We start from the raw sequence: 19,749 nt of genomic DNA, 5'->3' as shown, positions 1-19,749 counted from the left end.
TGGCTGTCATTCTCATATTTCCCTGACTCTGGTCTCATTCAAGATTATGGTTAGGGTAATCAATCAATAAATAAATCAAAAACATTTATTAAGAGCTCACTATGTTCCAGGCACTGTGCTAAGCTCTAAGGATGCAGTCCTTGCCCTCCTGGAGTTTACAGGCAGGAAGACGTACCAGTTCTAGAGAGGCTATGACATAAGGTTATAACAGAGTTTAAGGTTATTTAAACTGCAGTAGATAAGTACTATGGAGAGTCAAATAGTAAGACATACACTGATCCAGACATACTCTGATCCTATAGGTTAGAGTGGTCTGACCTGAGGCTTTTGGCAGGGTCAGAACTCAGCAAAATTATGAAACTGCTATCTCCTTTGCTATAGCCTTTCCCTCCCCTTTCTGCTGGTCTGCTTTCCTTTCTCCATTATGTACACTAGTACTCTTTCTTCCTGCTTTCCTTTCCCTCCTCCCTTATATTAAAAACCCCACAGTTCAGGAAGGATCCGACATCTGATATGTATTAGTATGAATTAAAGTCACAGGATGATAGATTGAGAGGGAAGGAATCTTAGAAGTCATTTAGTCCAACACTTTTATCTCATTGTTGAGGAAAATGAGGCCTAGAGAGAAGTAACTTGAGCAGGGTCACATAGGTCCTCTAACTCCAAATCCCGTCTCCATAAGTTTCTATGTTTCTTTTCCGGGGGAAATTTGCATTTTCGGCCTGGTTTCTGGCTATGGATTGGTCAAAGGAGTTCATCAGCCATCAAAATGATGATGGGGAGGATTTGGGGGTAGAGGGTCTCCCAGAGAGTCTTTTTTGAGAGAATTAACTTACCGCAGTATAGTTAGATCTAAAGTTCAGGCCCTGTGGGTTCTGAGATGATCAGGTCTGCTTGGACCTGGGTTGTGTATTGGGGGTTGGGAAGTGGAGGAAGGAAAATGTAAAGAACTAGTATAATGAAAACTAAACATTTTGGAGGCAGAATGTCCCATTGTTATTGGTTTGATTTCACCAACCTTCATACTCCTTTTCCTGAAAGGGTTATATATGCTTGATGCTTATTTTAATTTAATTTTTTAATTAAAGTGCTAAAGTTATGCATCTATTATTACTTTGACATCTTTAAGGAGAGAATTTCACAAGTCTTTTAATGAACAACCCTGACAGATACCCCTTAGATTTGTAAATCACTGATCTAGAATCAGAAATCCTAGGGATAGGAGAAAAAAGACCAAGGATTATAAGATAAATATATGAACAGGAAAGGAGGGAGGGAGGGGGTTGGGTACTAGGGATAAAGGGTGGTGGGGAGCTCTGAAGATCAGAGGGTGTGTAAAGATTCAGTGGGAAAAAATTGGCCATGGAGTTAGGTTGAGAGGGAGGCTACAGGTTTTAGTCAGATAGTTACCGAAATTTGGGATAAATTAGTCTATAAAACCCAGATGTTTTCTCATAAATGACCAGCAGGTGGCAGCCAAGTAGAGACAATGGCACTACATTCCCAGCTCACACAATGTTATTCTGTGAAACCGGAAGAAAACATTACAGGCTATTCTGGTGCCAATAAAGCTGTTTCTTAGCTGAATTTCAATGCCTGGCATTTTAAGGAAAGTCACCGGGCATGCAACTATATGTACCTCTGGGTACACATTCTTGGATTTCATTATGTGACTTATATAACATAACTTGTTCAGACATTACCCAATTGATGGATTGAAGATTCCCCCTGCCTCTCTTCCAAACACGTGGACCCCACTGGCCAGTCACAGGACTTGAAAATTTTTTTAAAAATCATTATAGCTTCATTTCTTTGGATTGAGAATCAACCTTTCCAGACTCCTCTTTTGAAATGCAAATACTTTGGGGGTAGGTAATACATTTAGTACCTAACACTCAATTGTGTCCATTCATAGCAACAGGAATGTCCAGGGAGAAACATGAGTTTGCTGCTGAAATGAAGGGAAAAGACACCCAGAGAGGAGATGGAGTGGGTGTGAGAGGATGACGAAGTCAAACTTTGCTGATTTCACAGTTCTGCTTAGTATTGGCTCTTAAGACACATGTGCCTAAGAAGTAAATGATCCTCCGTAAAGGATGGTTTCCATAAAATGATGGTCTCAGGCATTTTCCGTATTAAGCTTAGTCAGACACAGAGTTGTCCTCAGTGCTTGGAACACCTGAGTTTAAGTACCACTTCTGACATCTCAGTGACCCTGGGTAAGTCACCGAATCTCTTAGTGCTCTAGGCAGTTCTCCAAGACTGAAAACTGCAAAGAAGATGCATTGGTTGAGGATGCTCTCCACACCTACAGGGAAAGTATCCATCACTCATGTTTAATAGAGTTAGTTTCAAGTTTGGCACAGAATCACAAGAGGTGTGTGTATGTGTGTGTGCATGTGCGTGTGTGTGTAAGTGGCCAAATCTGCTCAACACAGCAAGCCTAGAGACAAGATAGTTTTTACTTTGGGCCCAGGAAATTTCTATTAAAATCTTCCTTCTTTCTTTCCTCCTTTCCTATGGAGTTGCCTTCCCTTTCTTTTTTTTCTCTCTCCTTCCTTCCTTCCTTCCTTCCTTCCTTCCTTCCTTCCTTCCTTCCTTCCTTCCTTCCTTCCTTCCTTCTTTCCTTCCTTCCTTCTTTCCTTCCTTCCTTCTTCTTAGTAACACACAGATAACTGTAATATGCAACATTACAACAAAAAAATGTATTAGAGAATGGCAAAACAAATTTATCACCCTAGCTAAGTGAGACACAAGGAAGATAAATTAATGGAAGAGACTTGGCATTTATGGAACATTACCCTAGGAAAGCCAGTGTAAAGACACTGAGAAGGGAGATGGATCTGAGTGAAGAGCAACAATGGGGAACAATGGATGTCTGTGTCCAAACATGACGGTGCTAGGTGCCTAAAGGGTACATCGGAGAGAATGTCTGAACATCATTTTCCTTCACATAGATTGTGTTTACTTAAAATGGGGGTGCAGCCATGTTGGAAGGCAAATGATTCAGCAGGATTCTGAATCGTACCAATTGTCAACGGTTCAACAGTCAAGATACACTAGGAAGTGGAGAGGAAAGATTGCTTAGTCTCAGGAAGAAAAGGATGATGGAGATTGGGTGGGGACAGACATATATGGGCTCTTTGACCTTAACTTATACATGGCTCAGTGGCAAAGAAAATAATCTATCTCCATTTGAATGAGGATTATAGATTCCAGGGTACTGTGTCCAAGGGAAGGGAAAGAGGAAAAAGAGTCGATCTCATTCATTGGGAACAACTTGTCCTCAAATATCTCTCTTGTCTGGCCTTTAAAATGATGACTAAACAACTGCAGTCATGCTTATTAGGGGCTCATTTCCTTGGGTTATCAAGGTCTTCATTTTATTTTTAAAATAAAAATCTACCTTCTCTTTCTTCCATCTCCCCCTTCCCCTGACATGTCCCTCATTAAGAAAACAAGGGGAAAACCCCCAAACATCTGTTACAAACATGTATAGTCAAGTAAAACAAAATCTCACGTTGACAACATCCAAAAATGTACACCTCAATCTGCACTCTGAGTCCATCACCACCATCATGAGGTGGATAGAATGTTCTCTGGAATCATGGCTGTCCATTAGCTGGTCATTGATCAATGTTCCTAATTCTTTTAAAAGTCGTTTGTTTTTACACCGTTGTTGCTGTGAAAATTGTTCTCCTGGTTTTGTGCATTCACTCTGCCTCAATTCATAGAAGTCTTTCCAGATTTCTCTGAAACCATTCCCTCTATCATGTCTCACAGCACAACAGAATTTCATTACATTCATATAACATAACTTGTTCAGACATTATCTAATTGATGGGTTCCTCCCTACTTTCCAATTTTTTTTGCCATCACAAAAAGAGCTGCTATAAATATTTTTGTACATACAGTTGTTTTCTCTCTTTCTTTGATCTCTTTGGGGGTACAGATCTCGATGTGCTATATTGCTGGGTCAAAGGGTATGTCCATTTTAATAGCTTTTTGGGCATAGTCCCAAGTTGCTTTCCAGAATGGCTAGACCAATTCACAGCTCTGCCAACAGGGCATTAATGCACCTGTTTTTCCCACAGCCCTTCTAGCATTTGTCATTTTTCCTTTTTTTGTCAGCTTTGCTGATCTGAGGGGTATGAGGTGGAACCAAGCTCCTTATTTTAAATGCAACCACCTCAGAAAGGTGATATATTACCCATTATCAGCCATAAACCTCTTGATGTGTATTAGTTTATGATCCGGTTTTCCACCCTGATAGCAGAGATCAAAGCCCTGAGACAATGAGCATTGTGATTTGGGCTAGGGAAGAAGGAGCTAAAGTGCAATTCATTCTTGTATATTCAGCACTTAGCACAGTAACTAGCACACAGTAAGCACTTAATGATTTCTTGGTGACCGACTGACAATTCTGGATATTTGAATACTGACTAGAAAAGGCAGTCCTGGGTAGTTGGGGAGCATAGTGGGCAACACGAGGGCACCAGAAAAGAATAGCATTGAACAGGGAGATGAGGGGCACAGGAGGCAAACTTCATCTACTTTCTATAACTTTGTTGCAGATTAGCCTGGATAAGACAAATCCAGGTGGTAACATTTAAGAACATAAAAAAGGAGAAATCTTCGTGTGTCCTACTTCAGGCCAGAACTACTAAAGGAAGAACATCTCCTGTGTATTGAAAACTGAACATATCCCGAAGGAATCACCCCCCTGACTTATTTATACTGGCAGAGCACAGGGCAGAGATAGATGCTAGTGACCACAAGTGAACATAAATGTTTAAGTCTTACCCGGACAAAGCTGGCAGGAAACCAGCCCTCACCATCCAGGATCCGCCCCCACCACCACTCTTTATTGGTTGCATCCATCACTTCAATGACATCTCCAGCTTTGAATCCCAGTTCTTGGTCATCCATGGTGACATGGTCCCAGAGTGCCTCAGCATAGACCACACTGCCATCACTGATAAGCTGTGGACAGACCCAATGAGACAATGATGAGTAAAGACTGAACAACAACCAAGAAATTATGTACCTACTGTGTGTAAGACACTACTAGGGGCAACGTAGGGGTACAAAGACATACAAAACATGATGCTTGTCCTTGCGGGATGTATGATCCAGTTAGACAGACATAATGTAGGGACATGAAACAATAAGAAAATCGTGAAGTCCTAAATTTTGATTCAGATTCTAAGAGCTGTAGGATTATCATAGAATCACAAGTTTGGAGACGGAAGAAACCTGAGAAAACATCTAGTCCAGGGGTGGGTAACGGGCGGCCCCAAGGCTCATGTGGCCTTGAGGCTGCAGGTTCCTCACCCCTGAATTCCAACTACCTCTTTTTACTGGTGAGGAAACTGAGGCTGATTAAGTAACTTGCCCAACATCATCCAACTAGTTAATAGGGAAGCTAGGATCTGAACCCGGGGCTTTTGACTTCATTTCAGAGAAAGGAGGCAGTGATGGTTGGGAAAATTAAGGACAGCTTCATAATAAGGTAAGACTTGAAAAATGGGTACGATTTACATAGCTTAAGCAATGCCAAGTAATGTCAGCAGAACAAAAATGTTCTTCTAGATATCACAGACTATTTCACTTTTTTTTTTTTGAGACCAGTTCTCAGTATCTCATCCAAACTGGACACCCAGCAGTCACTCATGGGCACAATCTCACTGCTGATCAGCATAGAAGCTTTGGCCCATTCCATTTCGGACTTGGGCTCCTCCTTAGGCAAGCTGGTGCTCCCTCCACTCTCAGTGGCTCACCATATTGTCACTAGGTTCAAGGCAGACAACTGGTCAGTTTCATTCCTACTAGACCTCAGAACCCTCCAGCTCGAGTAATCCATTGGTTTCAGCCTCCACTCTTAGTAGGGATTATAGGGGTGGACCACCACATCAGGCACAGTTATTTTTGAGAGAGGGACACAAGACTGAACACACAGTGGGTACCCAACAAAGGTTAGCTGAATTGAAACTCTTTTCATATTTCTCCAAGGAAGCAGGTGGGGTCAACAAAAGCTACCTTCAGAAAAGCAAAAGTCAATTCTTTGAGCAGAGCAAAGGTATAAATATACTCAGAAGATAGAAATACAGAGCACAGCCATAGTGAACATGATTCTCCATGGCAAAGTGTATCAAAGGTGGTGGCATGCCGTACCATTTTCTTTTTTTTAATAATATTTTATTTTCCCCAGTTACATGTAAAGACAATTTTTACGTTCATTTAAAAATGTTGTTGAGTTCTAAATTTTCCTTCTCCCTCCCTCACTTCTCCCCTCCCTGAGACAGTAACCAACTTGATATAGGTTATACATGGTCAATCATGCAAAACATATCACCCTATTAGTCATGTAGTGAATGAGGATACCAAATCAAAGGAAAGAAAAACACTAAAAAAATACAGAAAGTGAAAAATAGTATGCTTCGATATATGCAATACTATTTTCAATGTGGACATTGTTATTATTATAGCAAATGTATCAAAGATGGTAGCATGCAGAACTACTATTTTCAATGTAGACATTGTTATTATAGCAAGCATGTTAAAGATAGTGGCATGAAGCTCTATTTTCAGTAGTGTCAGTTTGCTGCTGTTTCCCCCAGCCTACTTCATTACCTGTAGGAACCACTACTAGACACTTTCCACGGAAGATAGCATAGTCACAGCTGTTTGCTCCTTAACAGAATCTCTGGCCAGTGGAAGGCCACCTAGCCTCAGCTCTACAAGACCCTCATTTTCTTCTTTTCTCATGTAGTACATACTACCAGATTCCTACGTCTGAGGAAGATGAGGAAATGACTGCTTTCATTTATCAAAGGACTTACAAGTTAGCTGACCAACAGAAAGCTAACCCTTGCAAAGCAACTGACAGTACAAAATTGCCCCCGAGAATGGAAAACACTGGTCTTGAAGTCAGGAAAATCTGAATTCAAATATAGCCTCAGACACTCACTAGCTGTCTACTAGCTTATTAGCTAGGCAAGTCCCTTAGCTTCCGTTTGCCTTAGTTTCCTCACCTGTAAAATGTAAATAATAACAGCACCTATCTCCCAGCGTTGTTGTGAGGATCAAATGAGATAGTAATTTTAAAGAACTCAGCACAATGCCTGGCATAGCGTAAATGCAACATAAATGCTAGCTATGATGATGATGATGATAATGACAATGATGATGATGATGTCACCACCACCAAGACTCCCCAGGAAAAAAGGATTCTTGCTAAACTATTCTTCACATTGACCCCATCCAATACTCCTGGGCACACCTTCTGTGTATGTGAGGATAGGGACTGTATCTTTGTATCCCTAGGGCTCAACTCAGTGCCTAGCATGTAATAGGAGCTTAATAAATGTTTCCTGACTGACTTAATATTCTGATAGCACTTTCCATATTGGGAGCTTCTATTTCATCAGACTGGTCTTCTCACTGGCCTTTGTACAACATGTCCATCCCTCTATTTACATGTGCCATTTCTCTTGCTTGAAATTCCCTTCCCAATCCCTTCTATCTAATCAATTTCTAGGCATCCTTCAAGACCCAGCCAAGATCCATCTCCACTATGAAGCCTTGCCTGACCACTAGAGCGCTACAATAATTGTGCATAGTATGTACTTTACTGCTCATTTGTCTTATAACTAACTTTGTCCTCTGTTGTTCTATTTCATGTCTGTTGCATCTTTTCTTATTGACTACCCAAGTGTAGTTAATAATCCTACTTGAAGGCAGGAATCCCAGCTCCCCTATCTCTTGCATTTTTTATAGCATTTCACAATCAGTCAGTACTTTAAAGGACCTTGTTGATTGAATGGCAGGTTCTGGGCAAGCATTTAACTGCCCATTAGCCTTGCCGTTGAGTTGGAGCAGCTAAAGAACCCAAAAAAGCATGCCAACTTGGCATAAGAATCCTTGCTTAGTCATGAGCAGGTTCAGGTCCACTTTTGTCCATATTTGGTTTTGAACTACAATAAAAAGACTTTATTTTTAGAACACTAGATTTCAGAGCTGAAAGGGATCTTCGCCAGGGGTTCTTGAGCTTTTTTTTTTTTAAATATCATGGGCCCTCTTGATAGTCTGTGAAGCCTATCTATTCTCAGAATTATTTTTTAAATGAATAAAATACATAGGATTAAAGAGGGAATCAATTATATTGAAATACAGTCTGTCTACAAATCTATCTATCTATCTATATCTATCTATCTATCTATCTATCTATCTATCTATCTATCTCTAACAAGTTCACAGATTACAGATTAAGAATCCCCAATCTAGTCCCAATCCCACATTTTACATATGTGAAAAAGGCCCAGAAAGGTTAAATAACTAACTTATGGTCACACAGGTAGCAGGTTATCCACTTGACATAGTAGACAGAGATCTAGTCTTGAAGTCAGGAACTGAATAAAATAAAAATAAACTCACCTCTAACCCTATAGCAAGCTACAGGGGTAGCATGGTCCTTTTCCTAACAGAAGCTAAGATCTAAGCCAAGTCTTGCTTCCTTCATAAAGCCTTCCTCAACTATCCTTTTGATTCCCTCTTCTTTGATCGCTTTTAGTGCCTAATTTTGAGCACTTGACTTTTATATTTGCATTTTTCTTGGTTTCTTGCATGTTAGGCCTTTCACTAAGTAGACTATACGCTCCCTGAGGGCAGAAACTGTGCCTTTTCCTTTTGTATTCGCTGAAGTGCCTGGCATGGTGTCAAACCTATTGTAAATGCTCAGTTGTTGAATAACTAACTGGCTGACTGATATGCTCTTTGCTACATCCAGGTAAACCTCCCCACTATCTTGCAGGGCAATCTGGAAGATCTGACCTTTCTAGGTTTTAAGCCCTTCATTTAAAACAGGCATATTGGAGTCCTGCTTCCCGGAGCCAAGATGGCAGAGTAAGAAGTTGCTCTTACCCTCCCTTAGTAACCTCTGAAAGCCCAGAAAACACTGCCCCAGGAAAAACCCTGGAACAGCTGAACCAGAAGAAAGGTGGGGTGCAGCAGCCTAGTAGCCCAGGTAGGTTGAGGGATTAACAGGAAAGGCCCCTCTTGCCCCTGGGGGGAAGGGGAGCAGTAAAGAATGGGAGGCAACCCAGCAAGCCAGCAGAAAACCTCACCTTAGCATACCAGGAGGAGATCCTGAAATCCAGGTGGTAGAGCAGGCAAACACCAACACCTGGACCCCTGCATGCCTCAGTGAGGGGCGGGGGGGTGGGGATGGGGGTGAGGAACCACCCTTGGAAACAAGCTTGGAAAGTCACCAGGTGCCCCAGCATTCTACAGCAACTGGGTCTCCCAGTGCCTCAGCAAAACTAAGGAAAACAGCCAGGTGAATAAACATCCTGCAACATCCATCTGAAAGGAGCTGAAGAAAGTGAAAGGAAAGAAAGGCCCAGATGAGCAGGAAATCTCCTGGGGACACACTATCCAATCCTACCCCTAGAGTTCCAGCTTTGCTGATTCTAGCCTGAAGCCAGGTAAGCTGCCAGAACCCTACAGCCTCCAACTACCAGCACCTGAGGACCCAGCACACAAAGACAGTGACCAGGCCCTAGGCTCCCAACAGAAGAAGTTTGGGTCAGTGCCCTCTGCTCCCGAGCAGGAGAGCTCAATCTCTTTAAAAGCCAGGAAATAAGCAAACACCATGAGCAAAAATAAACATACTATAGATTCATGTTAGGGAACAGTGAAGATCAAGGCAGAAATTCTGAAAAGTACAACATTGTCAATAAACCCACATCTGGAACCTCAAAAGGGAATATGAACTGGTCTGAAGCCTAAAAAGCCTTCTTAGAAGAGCTCAAAAAGGATTTTAAAAGTCAAATGAGAGAGGTAGAAGAAAAAAATGGGAAAAGAAATGAGTGGTATGTAAGAGAGAGACAACAGCGTGGAAAAGGAAGGACAAGAACTAACTGTAGAAAACAAGTCCTTAAAAAATACAATTGGCCAACTAGAAATAAAACAGGCATATTCATATCTATACCCTCTACCACACAGGGGTGCCATGAAGATCAAATGACATTATGCTTATGAAAGCTTTAGTGTGATAAAAAACAAAACAAAAACAAAACATTAGACACTATTATGATTTAAGCCAAACCAGGGAATAAGAGATGCAAAATTTCAATATGGTAGGTAGGAGTCTTGTAGCAACCCCCTGTCACTTGGAATTTAGAGAATGCTTGGTTATCTGGATGGGGATTGTAGCATCACCATTATTCCTACCACTTACATAAAACATTTAATAACATTGGCTGTCGATGTATGTGCAGGCCAGGAGACACACCATGGAAAATATATAAGCACAATAGCACTAAAACCTTTTTCAGGAAGTCTCTTATATGCAGATAGAAAGGAAACAGGATATCACACGATTTATAAGTGGAGGAGCTGGTGTTGATGGGGGAGATACAGGTATGAGTCACAGGTGGGAGGAATTCACCCCTCAAGAGCAGGGACCTTATTTTCTTCTTTGTCTCTAATAGCCAAGGGGAACTCAGTTTACAACCTAATTTTACTGAAACTTTTTGCTTAGTACAGTCCCTGGAACCTAGTAAGTGATTAATAAATAACTGTTGATTGACTAATTGATAAAAACAATTGATTTCCTAAGCATAAAATGGTGAAAATTTTAGTAGAGTCAAATAGAAGAATATATCCATTTAATATAGTGTGAAACATTGGACTTCAAGTTGGAAGGCCTGCATTTGAGTCTAGACTTTGTCACCTATTATTACCTGTTTGGCCTTTGGCAGGTTGCTTAAAGATCCTGAGCTTGACCTCAGTGTCCCTTCTAGGAAAATTGGCATATTTGTACTTTCCTTACTTTCCTCACAGGGCTGTTGTGAAGATCCAGTGAAATTATTTATATAGACATATACATACATATCTATCTATATGTATATATAAATATATACAGAGAAATAGAGAGAGACAGAGAGAGAATCAATATAACATAGTAGGCCATCAGTAAATACTTGCAACTTGACTTTTCCAATTGTCAGTTGTTGGCATTTGGGGAGTTGTTTTAGTCAAGGGGAAAGACCACTTTGAGAACTGAGGAAAAGAAATGAAAAATACAGTATTTATTCACCTAAGAAGAGACCACAGACTGGCTAGATGAAAGGGAGAATGATTAAGTGTTGTAAAGTTATTAAAGTAGTCATTATGCATTTGGGAAATCAAAAGCCAGTGATAGGATATGAATTTCTTCAGCTTTCTAAAGGGCTTAAGATTGAGTTTGGCTCTGAACCAAGTCTCCAGACATAATCTCTTTTTGAAACCATCTTTTATCTTTTTTTACCTACCTCATCACTCAATCAAAATTACTATCATCAAAATTACCAATCATCTCTTAATTGCCAAATCTGACAGTCTGTTCTCATTCTTCTCTACCTATCAACTGTATCTGAAGCTGCTGAACACCCTTTCCTCCTGGTTATTCTCTCTTTCTAGTACATTTCCAACTCTATCTCATCAACCTTTTCATTCTGGAGATTTCTTCACCCCTGCATCTCCTTCCTCCAACTGGTGAATTCCTGACCAGAACCACCATTTAAGGAAGAACCCAGGCCAGCCACAGTCGCTTTTCTCCTGGCTCCACTGTTGACTGTGCTTGGATATCTCTATCACATACCCCGCTTTTCAGCCCCTTTTTATGTGTTATCTCTCCTCATTAGATTCTTTTTGGCTTGTATTTGTATTCCTATGGCTTAGTACAGTATCTAATAAATGCTCTACCTACCTACCTAGCTATCTCAAGATACTACTCTCTCCTCGTTATTCTACCATGCAACTACACCTTCTCAGTCTCCTTTGTGGGATCATCCTATGTATCACATTCCCTACCTGTAGGTGTTCCCCAAAGCTCTGTCCTGTGCACTCTTTTCTTCTCTCTATTCTCTTTCATCGATGAATTCACCAGCTTCCATGGGTTTTGTTATCTCTATTCAGATGACTCATCAGTCTATAAACCCAGCCCCATTATCTCCCAAACTTTAGTTTAGTATTACCAACTGTCTATTAGACACTTCAAATTAGGATATTCCAGAGGCATCTCAAACTTAACGCATCCAAAACACAATTCATATTTGCCTCCAAACCTACTCCTTTTCCAAATTTCCCTGTTTCATACATGGCACCACAATTCTCTTGTCTCCCAGATTTGTAGCTTCAGCATTATTCTCCACTCCTCACTGTTCCTTAACCCACATAACCAATCAATTGCCAATATTCTCTCTCTCTCTCTCTCTCTCTCTGTCTCTCTCTGTCTCTCTCTCTCTCTCTCAAAAATTGGGGTTAAGTGACTTGCCCAGAGTCACATAGCTAGTAAGTGTTATGTGTTTGAGGCTGGATTTGAACTCAGGTCCTTCAGACTCCAGGGCTGGTGCCACCTAGCTGCCCCCTGGATTCCTTCTCTTTATTCACATAGCCACCACTTTAGCCCAGGCCCTCATCACTTCTTGTCCATATTTCTGCAGTGGCCTTCCAATTGGTCTCCCGGCCTCAAGCCTTTTCCTACTCCATTGCATCCTCCCCACAGATGTCAAAGTTATTTTCCTTGAGCTCAGATTGAACCACCTCATTCCCCTATTCAACAAACTACAATAAAACTCCCTAATACCTCCAAGATAAAATATGAACTCCTCAGTTTAAAGCTCTTCACAACCTGGTCTCAACCTATCTTTCCAGCCTCCATTATTTCCCATTTGCCATTCAGGCAAACTGGCCTTTTCTTTGTTCCTCATACATGGCAAATATACACTGGCCTTCCTCAATGTGTAGAAAATACATTCTCTTCCCCCTGCCTCTAAAATTCTTCTCTTCTTTCAAGATGCAGATTAAGCACTACTTTCTCCTTGAAGCCTTTCTTGACTCTTTGAACTAACACCCTCCATTCCTAACCATGCTGTATTTATTCTTTATATTTTTATACACTTGTGGTCTCCCATTGGAATGTAAACTCCTCGAGAGAAGAATTTATTTTATTCTTTGTATTTTTACCCTAGGGGCCAACTTTAGCACAGTGCCTGGTATATACTAGGTGGTTAATAATTACTTAGGTGACAGAATACTCTAATGAAATACTAATCTTTCCCAACAGTCATGAATATTTAGGATATGAGTTAGGAACTAGGAAAGGTAAGCAGAGGAGTATCCAAAAGGCCCAACCAAGGGTAAGATAACATTATGGGAAAGACAAAGAGACAGTTGACACAGAATCCCTGCCTTTAAGGGAATATATAATCTCATTGAGAAAACAAGTGTAGTGCCATAAAAGTTTAATAACAGCATGATGCTGTATATGATTATGTATCAAAGAGAATTGTTGAAACAATTAAGGCCAAAGGAGGGAGAGAGTTGTGTGGGCTAGAAGGGTCCAGGATGTCTTCTTGGAAAGGAAACTTGAGCAGGGGCCTGAGAGTCAGGTAGAAGCTGAGAGGAGACAGAGAAGAGCAAAGAGAGAGTATCCCAGGGAGGAGGAAGAGAATGAAGAGAGGCAGGGCTACAGAGACTGGCTGGAGTTAGCTCTTAAAAGCTATAGGCAATCATTACATTTTCAATGTGAGTATTTATACCTCAGAAGTCAGCAAACCCTACAAATCATAGCTTGAATCATTGTTTTGGTGACTGTGTAGAGTTGAGAAAGTGATAGATTAAAAGTTAATAGTTCAGGGGCAGCTAGGTGGCATAGTGGATAGAGCACTGGCCCTGGAGTCGGGAGGACCTGAATTCAAATGTGACCTCAGACACATAATACTTCCTAGCTGTGTGACTTTGGGCAAGTCACTTAACCCCAATTGCCTCACTAAAAAAAAAAAGTTAATTCAGATTAAACTTAAAATTGTGTCATGGGCACATTCCTACCCCTTCTCCCTAGCCTCCAAGAGCTGGTCATGATACATTTACCAGCATACCTCTAGGTGGAAACATACACACTGTGTGTTGAGGTTCGGTGTGGATGTTGTCTGACTCATTGTCACATGGATACACGTGGAATGAAAGGATGAGTTGCAGCAAGGCATAGAAACGATGTCATCTGCAAGGGCAGAGAATAGGCTCACCTATCTCCACTCTCTACCCAAAGTACAAGACCTCTCCTCACTTAGCTATAATCAAACAATACAAACCAGTGATCAACATTGCCTAAATTTTATATTATCTGTTTCCCATGTGCTTTCAGAGGGGACCAGATGGCAGAAAGTACAAGAAGCTCTGTTCTGTGAGCCGGGGCTCTTTTTTCTGTAGCAAAGGTCTCATGGAGGCACATTGTCCTGACCTAGCTCTTGCTTCCCTGCAGGCCCCTCTAGGGAAGAAGGGAAAAGACAGGGAAGGAACCTGATGAGCTTTTCCTAAGGCATTCGAGTGGTCAGTTCCGTAACTCGAAGGCAGCTAAGTGGAGCATTGGGTAGATGCTGGGCTTTGAGTCAGGAAGATCTGAATTCAAATCTCATCTCAGGCATTTATTAATTTTGTAACCCTGCACAAGTCACTTAACCACTGCCTGACTCAGTTTCATTATCTGTAAAATGAGGATAATAATGGCACCTACTTCCCAAGGTTTTAAAAGGATACAAATAAGATATTCGTAAAGTGATTTGCAAACCTGAAAACACTAAATGTTAGCTATTATTATTAAATGCTGCTTGACAAGTTTTGGACAGTCTTTTAAAAGCGTCATACTTTCTAATTTGGGAGAATTGAGCTTAGAAGGTCACTCTAGATTTAAAAAGTAATAATATTTTTTCTCTCCAAACATGGGACTATAAGGATATGTGTACAAGAGTCTTCAGAATGGCAGCATGCTCCTCCTTCTCCTGTCCATTAGTTCTGCTTTAGCTTAACCCTCACAGCCATCATCTGGGGAAGCAATGCCTATACAGAAGCGACCAGTGATACCTACCTGCCAACTGCCAATCAGTTGTCACTCACAGGCAGGTGGGCCAGCCCAGTTGAAGTAGTGTGGCACTCTGAGGGACAGACAGGAAGCAGCAATGTGCCAAGCAATTCAAACCACCCCCATGACCACCATCTCTCCTTAGATGTTGGTGAAGAAAGTTTAGGAACCTGAGCCCGAGAGCCTTGGGAAGAGCAATGTCCCCTAAGCCACCAGTCTTGCATCTAGTCTAGCCCTTACATTCACCATCTGGGAAAGCAGCTCCTGTGGAGAAGGACTGCAGTCATCTACCACCAACTACCAACAAAGTGCATCCACAGGGCAGGCAGTCCAGATGTCCCCTGAGGGACAGACAGGTGGCAACATGTGCCAGGCAAGTCAAACCATCACTACAATCCTGACCACTATCTCTTCTTGGTCCCTGCTGGAGACAGAGCAGGACCCTGAACTCAAGAGTCTTGTAATAGCAATACTTCTAGCCCAGTGTCCACAGCCAGCATCATGAGAAGCAGCCCCTGTGAAAATGCAGCCTGACAAATAGTTCTGTAGGTTCCATGTAGTAAAGACCCAGAAAAGAAAGTTCTTGTCACTGAAGTCCTTGGCATTGTCAAATGGCTCAACATCAAAAACTGATATTATGTTACCAGTTGAAATAACATTAAAGAAAACACATAACCATCTGTTTTGCCACTGTACCCTAAGGACCATGGGACCTTTCCATCTGACTTGTAGCTGAAAACTTCCATATGGGTTGTCTTCTCCATTAGGATGTGAGGTCCTTGGAAGCAGGGCTTATGCTTTGCACATAGTATGTGGTTAAGAAATACTTCCTTCAACACTGATGAATTGTTGGCGGAGTTGTGAACTGATCCACTTTGGAGAGCAATTTGGAACTATGCCCAAAGGGCTATAAAGATGTGCATACCCTTTGACCCAGCAATAGCACTTCTAGGTCTGTATCTCAAAGAGATCATAAAAAATGGGAAAAGGACCACATGTACAAAAATATTTACAGCAACTCTTTCTGTGGTGGCAAAGAATTGGAAATTGGGGGGGGGTTCCCATAAATTGAGGAATGCTGAACAAGTTGTATTATATGTAATGGAATATTATTGTGCTATAAGAAATGAGGAGCAAGCAGACTTCAGAAAAAGTTGGAAAGACTTGTATGGTCTGATGCTGAGTAAAGTGAGCAAAACCAGGAGAACATTGTACACAGTAACAGCCACATTATGTGATGACTAACTTTGATAGATTTAGCTCTTCTCAGCAATGCAAGGATCTAAGACATCTCCAAAAGTCTCATGATGGAAAATGCTATCCACATGCAGAGAAAGAACTATGGAGTCTGAATGTAGATCGAAGCATACTTTTTACTCTTTTTTTTCCTTCTCTTTTGTTTCTTCTTTCTTGTGGTTCCTCCTATTGGTTCTAATTGTTCTTCACAACACGATTAATGCGAAAATATGTTTAACAGGAATGTATATGTGGAGTCTATATCGGAGTGTATGCCATCTTGGGGAAGGAAGCTGGGAGGGAAGGGGAGAAAATTTAAAACTCAAAAGCACATGGAAGTGATTGTTAAAAACTAAAAACAAATAAATATTTTTTTTTAAAAAAGAAATACCTCCTTCATCCATTCATTCTTGAGTAAATGGCATTTAGAAGCCAGTCCCATAGTCCTTCCAGCCATGGATTTTGTCTCTGATGGGGACACACTGATGTGCTTTGAGAAGAGGCATTATTGTCCACCCTGAGAGAACAGCACAGTGTAGTGGAAAGAGACATGGAATTGGAGGCAGGAGACTGAGGTTTTGATCCCAGTTCTGCCATTGATTAGCTGTTTGACCATACTGTTTGGTTACTGGGAGCAAAGCAGGGCAGAGAAGTCCCTATATCTGCCTCTAGTTCCTATCTGCTCCCTTTTTTCCTTTTCCATACCTCCCTATCCTCTACTCCAACATACCCTCCATACTTTTTTTTTGCTGTGGAATTGTTAAATATATCTGGAAAGCTGAATCCTCCCCAATCCCTTTTTATCTCTCTCTGATATTTGCATAAGGTTAAACAGATTTTAATTATAGCAGGTAAGATTGAAGTTGAACATAAGGAAAAATTTCCCTCAGTTGCTTGTTTCCTTGCTGGCCCTGGTTGGCATGGAATTGTCTCTTTTATTCCATAAATTTGCAAGGGAAAAAGCCACCATGACTTCCTCATAGGGGCTCATACCCTCTCTGGGCCTCAGTTTCCTCATCTGTAAAATGTGGGGGTTGGACATTACCTTTCAGCTCCCTTAACAGCTCTAAATCTTGTGTCACCCTCTGTGCTTCACTGTCTTCATCTGTAAAATGGGAACGTAACAATAACTCACAGAATTTTTGTGAGGAAAGTGAACGGAAAAGTACTACTGATGAAACTTATTATGACGTCTCCTCATAGGCTAAGGACAAATATTTTTCAATTTTTATTGATTTTAATACTTTACAGATCTCATAGACATAAATTTAATTTATCCCAGTTAAATCCAACAAATACTTATGGGATGTTTAAGATACTAGGGTTATACAGGCTGAATAAGGCATAGCTGCTGCTCTCACAGAATTATCAAATCTCTAAAGGGAGAGAAGACAGTGAGACACCTGTAGACCACTTGGGTCATTGGTTGAATTGGATGACCTCTGAAGTGCTTTCCAATGTCAAGGTTCTAAGAAAGCCACTTCTATACATAAAAAGCTAGAATACAAGGAAGAATGTAATAAATGCTGTGAGAGGTACAAGCAAAGTACAACTGTGGCAAAGAGGTAGGAAAGATTGCTTTTAGTTAAGGGAATCTGGGAAGGCTTCATGTAGGAGGTGGTAAGAGGAGGTCTTTAAGAATGAAAGGTATTTCAACAGGTATTTCAAAACAGCTTCACTATTCTTTGGAATAAAGAGTTCTATAGTTTATTCCCCTCTGGGTAAGTAGGCCTGCCTACCTCTTATTTGTCTTAAATATACCTCTTTCAAGCCCCAAGGGGATGGTATTAGAGGATCTAGAGAACATTCCAGAAGAACGTAAATTACTCCAGAAAAGAGACAATTTATTCTTGTCTTTGAATCTCCAAGGACCTACTTAGCATGCTACCCTGAAAATAGTAGACGGTGTTTTTTTCAATTTAATTGAAAGCTATATTCCTGTCTCCATAATTGTACACATTTCAGTTATAATCTCTTCCTGCCTCCCTCTCTCCAGATTAAAGAGGTCTAATCACTTCACCCAATTGTCATGAATTCTTATTTCCATCAATGGTTTAATATTTAATATTATCACCCAGTGAAGTTAACGAATCTTCCACAGGCAAGATGCCCTATGTATTCCAACCTCTGGTTCTGGAGTTGCTATGGAGATTCAGGGGCAGGGCTAATAACATTCACTCTTTTCACATATAAGAAAAACTGAGTGAAGCATGGGGGTGGGAGGTGGAGATGGTGGAGGAGTAGGAAATGAATTAGCCAGGAAGAACTTGAGGAGTTCAGACCCTGTAGTCCCACCAAGGTCAAAATTTTCCAAATGCTGTCCTTAGTGTCTTTGAAAATTCAAATGTCAGGACCTAAGATGAAGCAGGTTGGCAACCTCTGGACAGAGAGGTGATGGGCTCAAGATGGAGAATGAGATGTGCCCTTTTGGATGTGGCCAGTATGGGAATTTGCTTTGCTTGACTATGCAGATTTGTTATGAGGGTTTTATCTTTTTCTTTTTTTGCTCAGTTAAGGGAGTTAAAATAAATGCTTTTTAATTTAAAACATTTTTGAAAAGAAAATATTGATGGGGATGAGGAAAGTTACAATGATGGTTATCTGTTCTTGGTCCTTTATTCTCTCCACACTACTTCTTGGCAATTTCATCCATTTTCAAGGCTTCAAGTATTATCTCTATGCAGAAGCCTCCAAAATCTTTATTTCTAGCCTCAAACTCTCCCAGGGTTTCAGATCCATATCTCCAATTGTTTCCTAGATAATTCCATCAAGATAACCATGTGGCATCTCAAAATCAATGTATCCAAATAGAACATACTATCTTTTCCCCAAAACTAACTTATCCTACTGATTTCATGATGGCTATAAATAAAGAAACGACCACCATTTTTCCAGGCTCCTAGGCTAGAAACCTCCATATTTATCTTCCATTCTTCTCCCTTACCAGTCAGACACACTGTACCTTGAAACCAACACAGTGATGTCATTTTGGTCCTCTTCGAAAACAAAGGACCACAGCCAATCAACCAGTCTCACTTACCTCCCAAATTCAATCAGTTCATGTTAACTCTACTTCCCCAAGCCTCTTGTTTGTGTCTCCTTTGTGTTATTCCCACTTCAGCTTCCCTAGTGCAGACCTTCACCACCAGTCGCTTGGGCTATACTGAAACAGTCTCCCCTTGCTACTCCAGTTCCATTCATCTAATAATCTATCCCTCACACGACTACCATAGCAATGGCAATTCTTTATGTACAGCTGTGATCATGCTACCCCCCTGCTCAAGGCCCTTCAATGGCTCCCTACTTCCTACTAAATAAAGTTGAAATGCCTAGTCTGGCATTTCAAGGACCTCTACAAATGGCTACTTCCCTACTTCACAACTGTATTCTGCAGGACATATTTTGTATTCTAGCTAAAGCAGACTACTCAAGGGCCCTTGTATTGGTTCTATGCTTTCTTGCCTCCATGCTTTAACTCATATCATTCTTTATGCCTCATAAGCCTTCCTCAACTCTGTATATCTTTTAAAATCTTATCCAATTTCAAGAACCAGGTCAAATGCCACCCCCTCCAGGAAGCTTTTATTGATTTACAAATCAGAAATAAT

General features: G+C 40.9%; 1 protein-coding gene across 1 annotated transcript in view; it reads right to left on the bottom strand.

The window, feature by feature from the left end:
* Positions 1-19,749, bottom strand: part of ARHGEF4 (Rho guanine nucleotide exchange factor 4) — a 499,313-nt gene that overhangs the window by 18,493 nt on the left and 461,071 nt on the right. The window contains 1 exon segment of the mRNA XM_020967146.2: positions 4,804-4,983. Coding sequence (XP_020822805.2) covers positions 4,804-4,983 — 180 coding nt within the window.

Source organism: Phascolarctos cinereus, unplaced genomic scaffold (assembly GCF_003287225.1).
Source record: "Phascolarctos cinereus isolate Bilbo 61053 unplaced genomic scaffold, phaCin_HiC Scaffold_726;HRSCAF=1367, whole genome shotgun sequence".
Lineage (NCBI taxonomy): Eukaryota > Metazoa > Chordata > Mammalia > Diprotodontia > Phascolarctidae > Phascolarctos > Phascolarctos cinereus.
The sequence above is the reverse complement of the archived record's forward strand: the minus strand, read 5'-3'. Positions and strand labels throughout refer to the sequence as shown.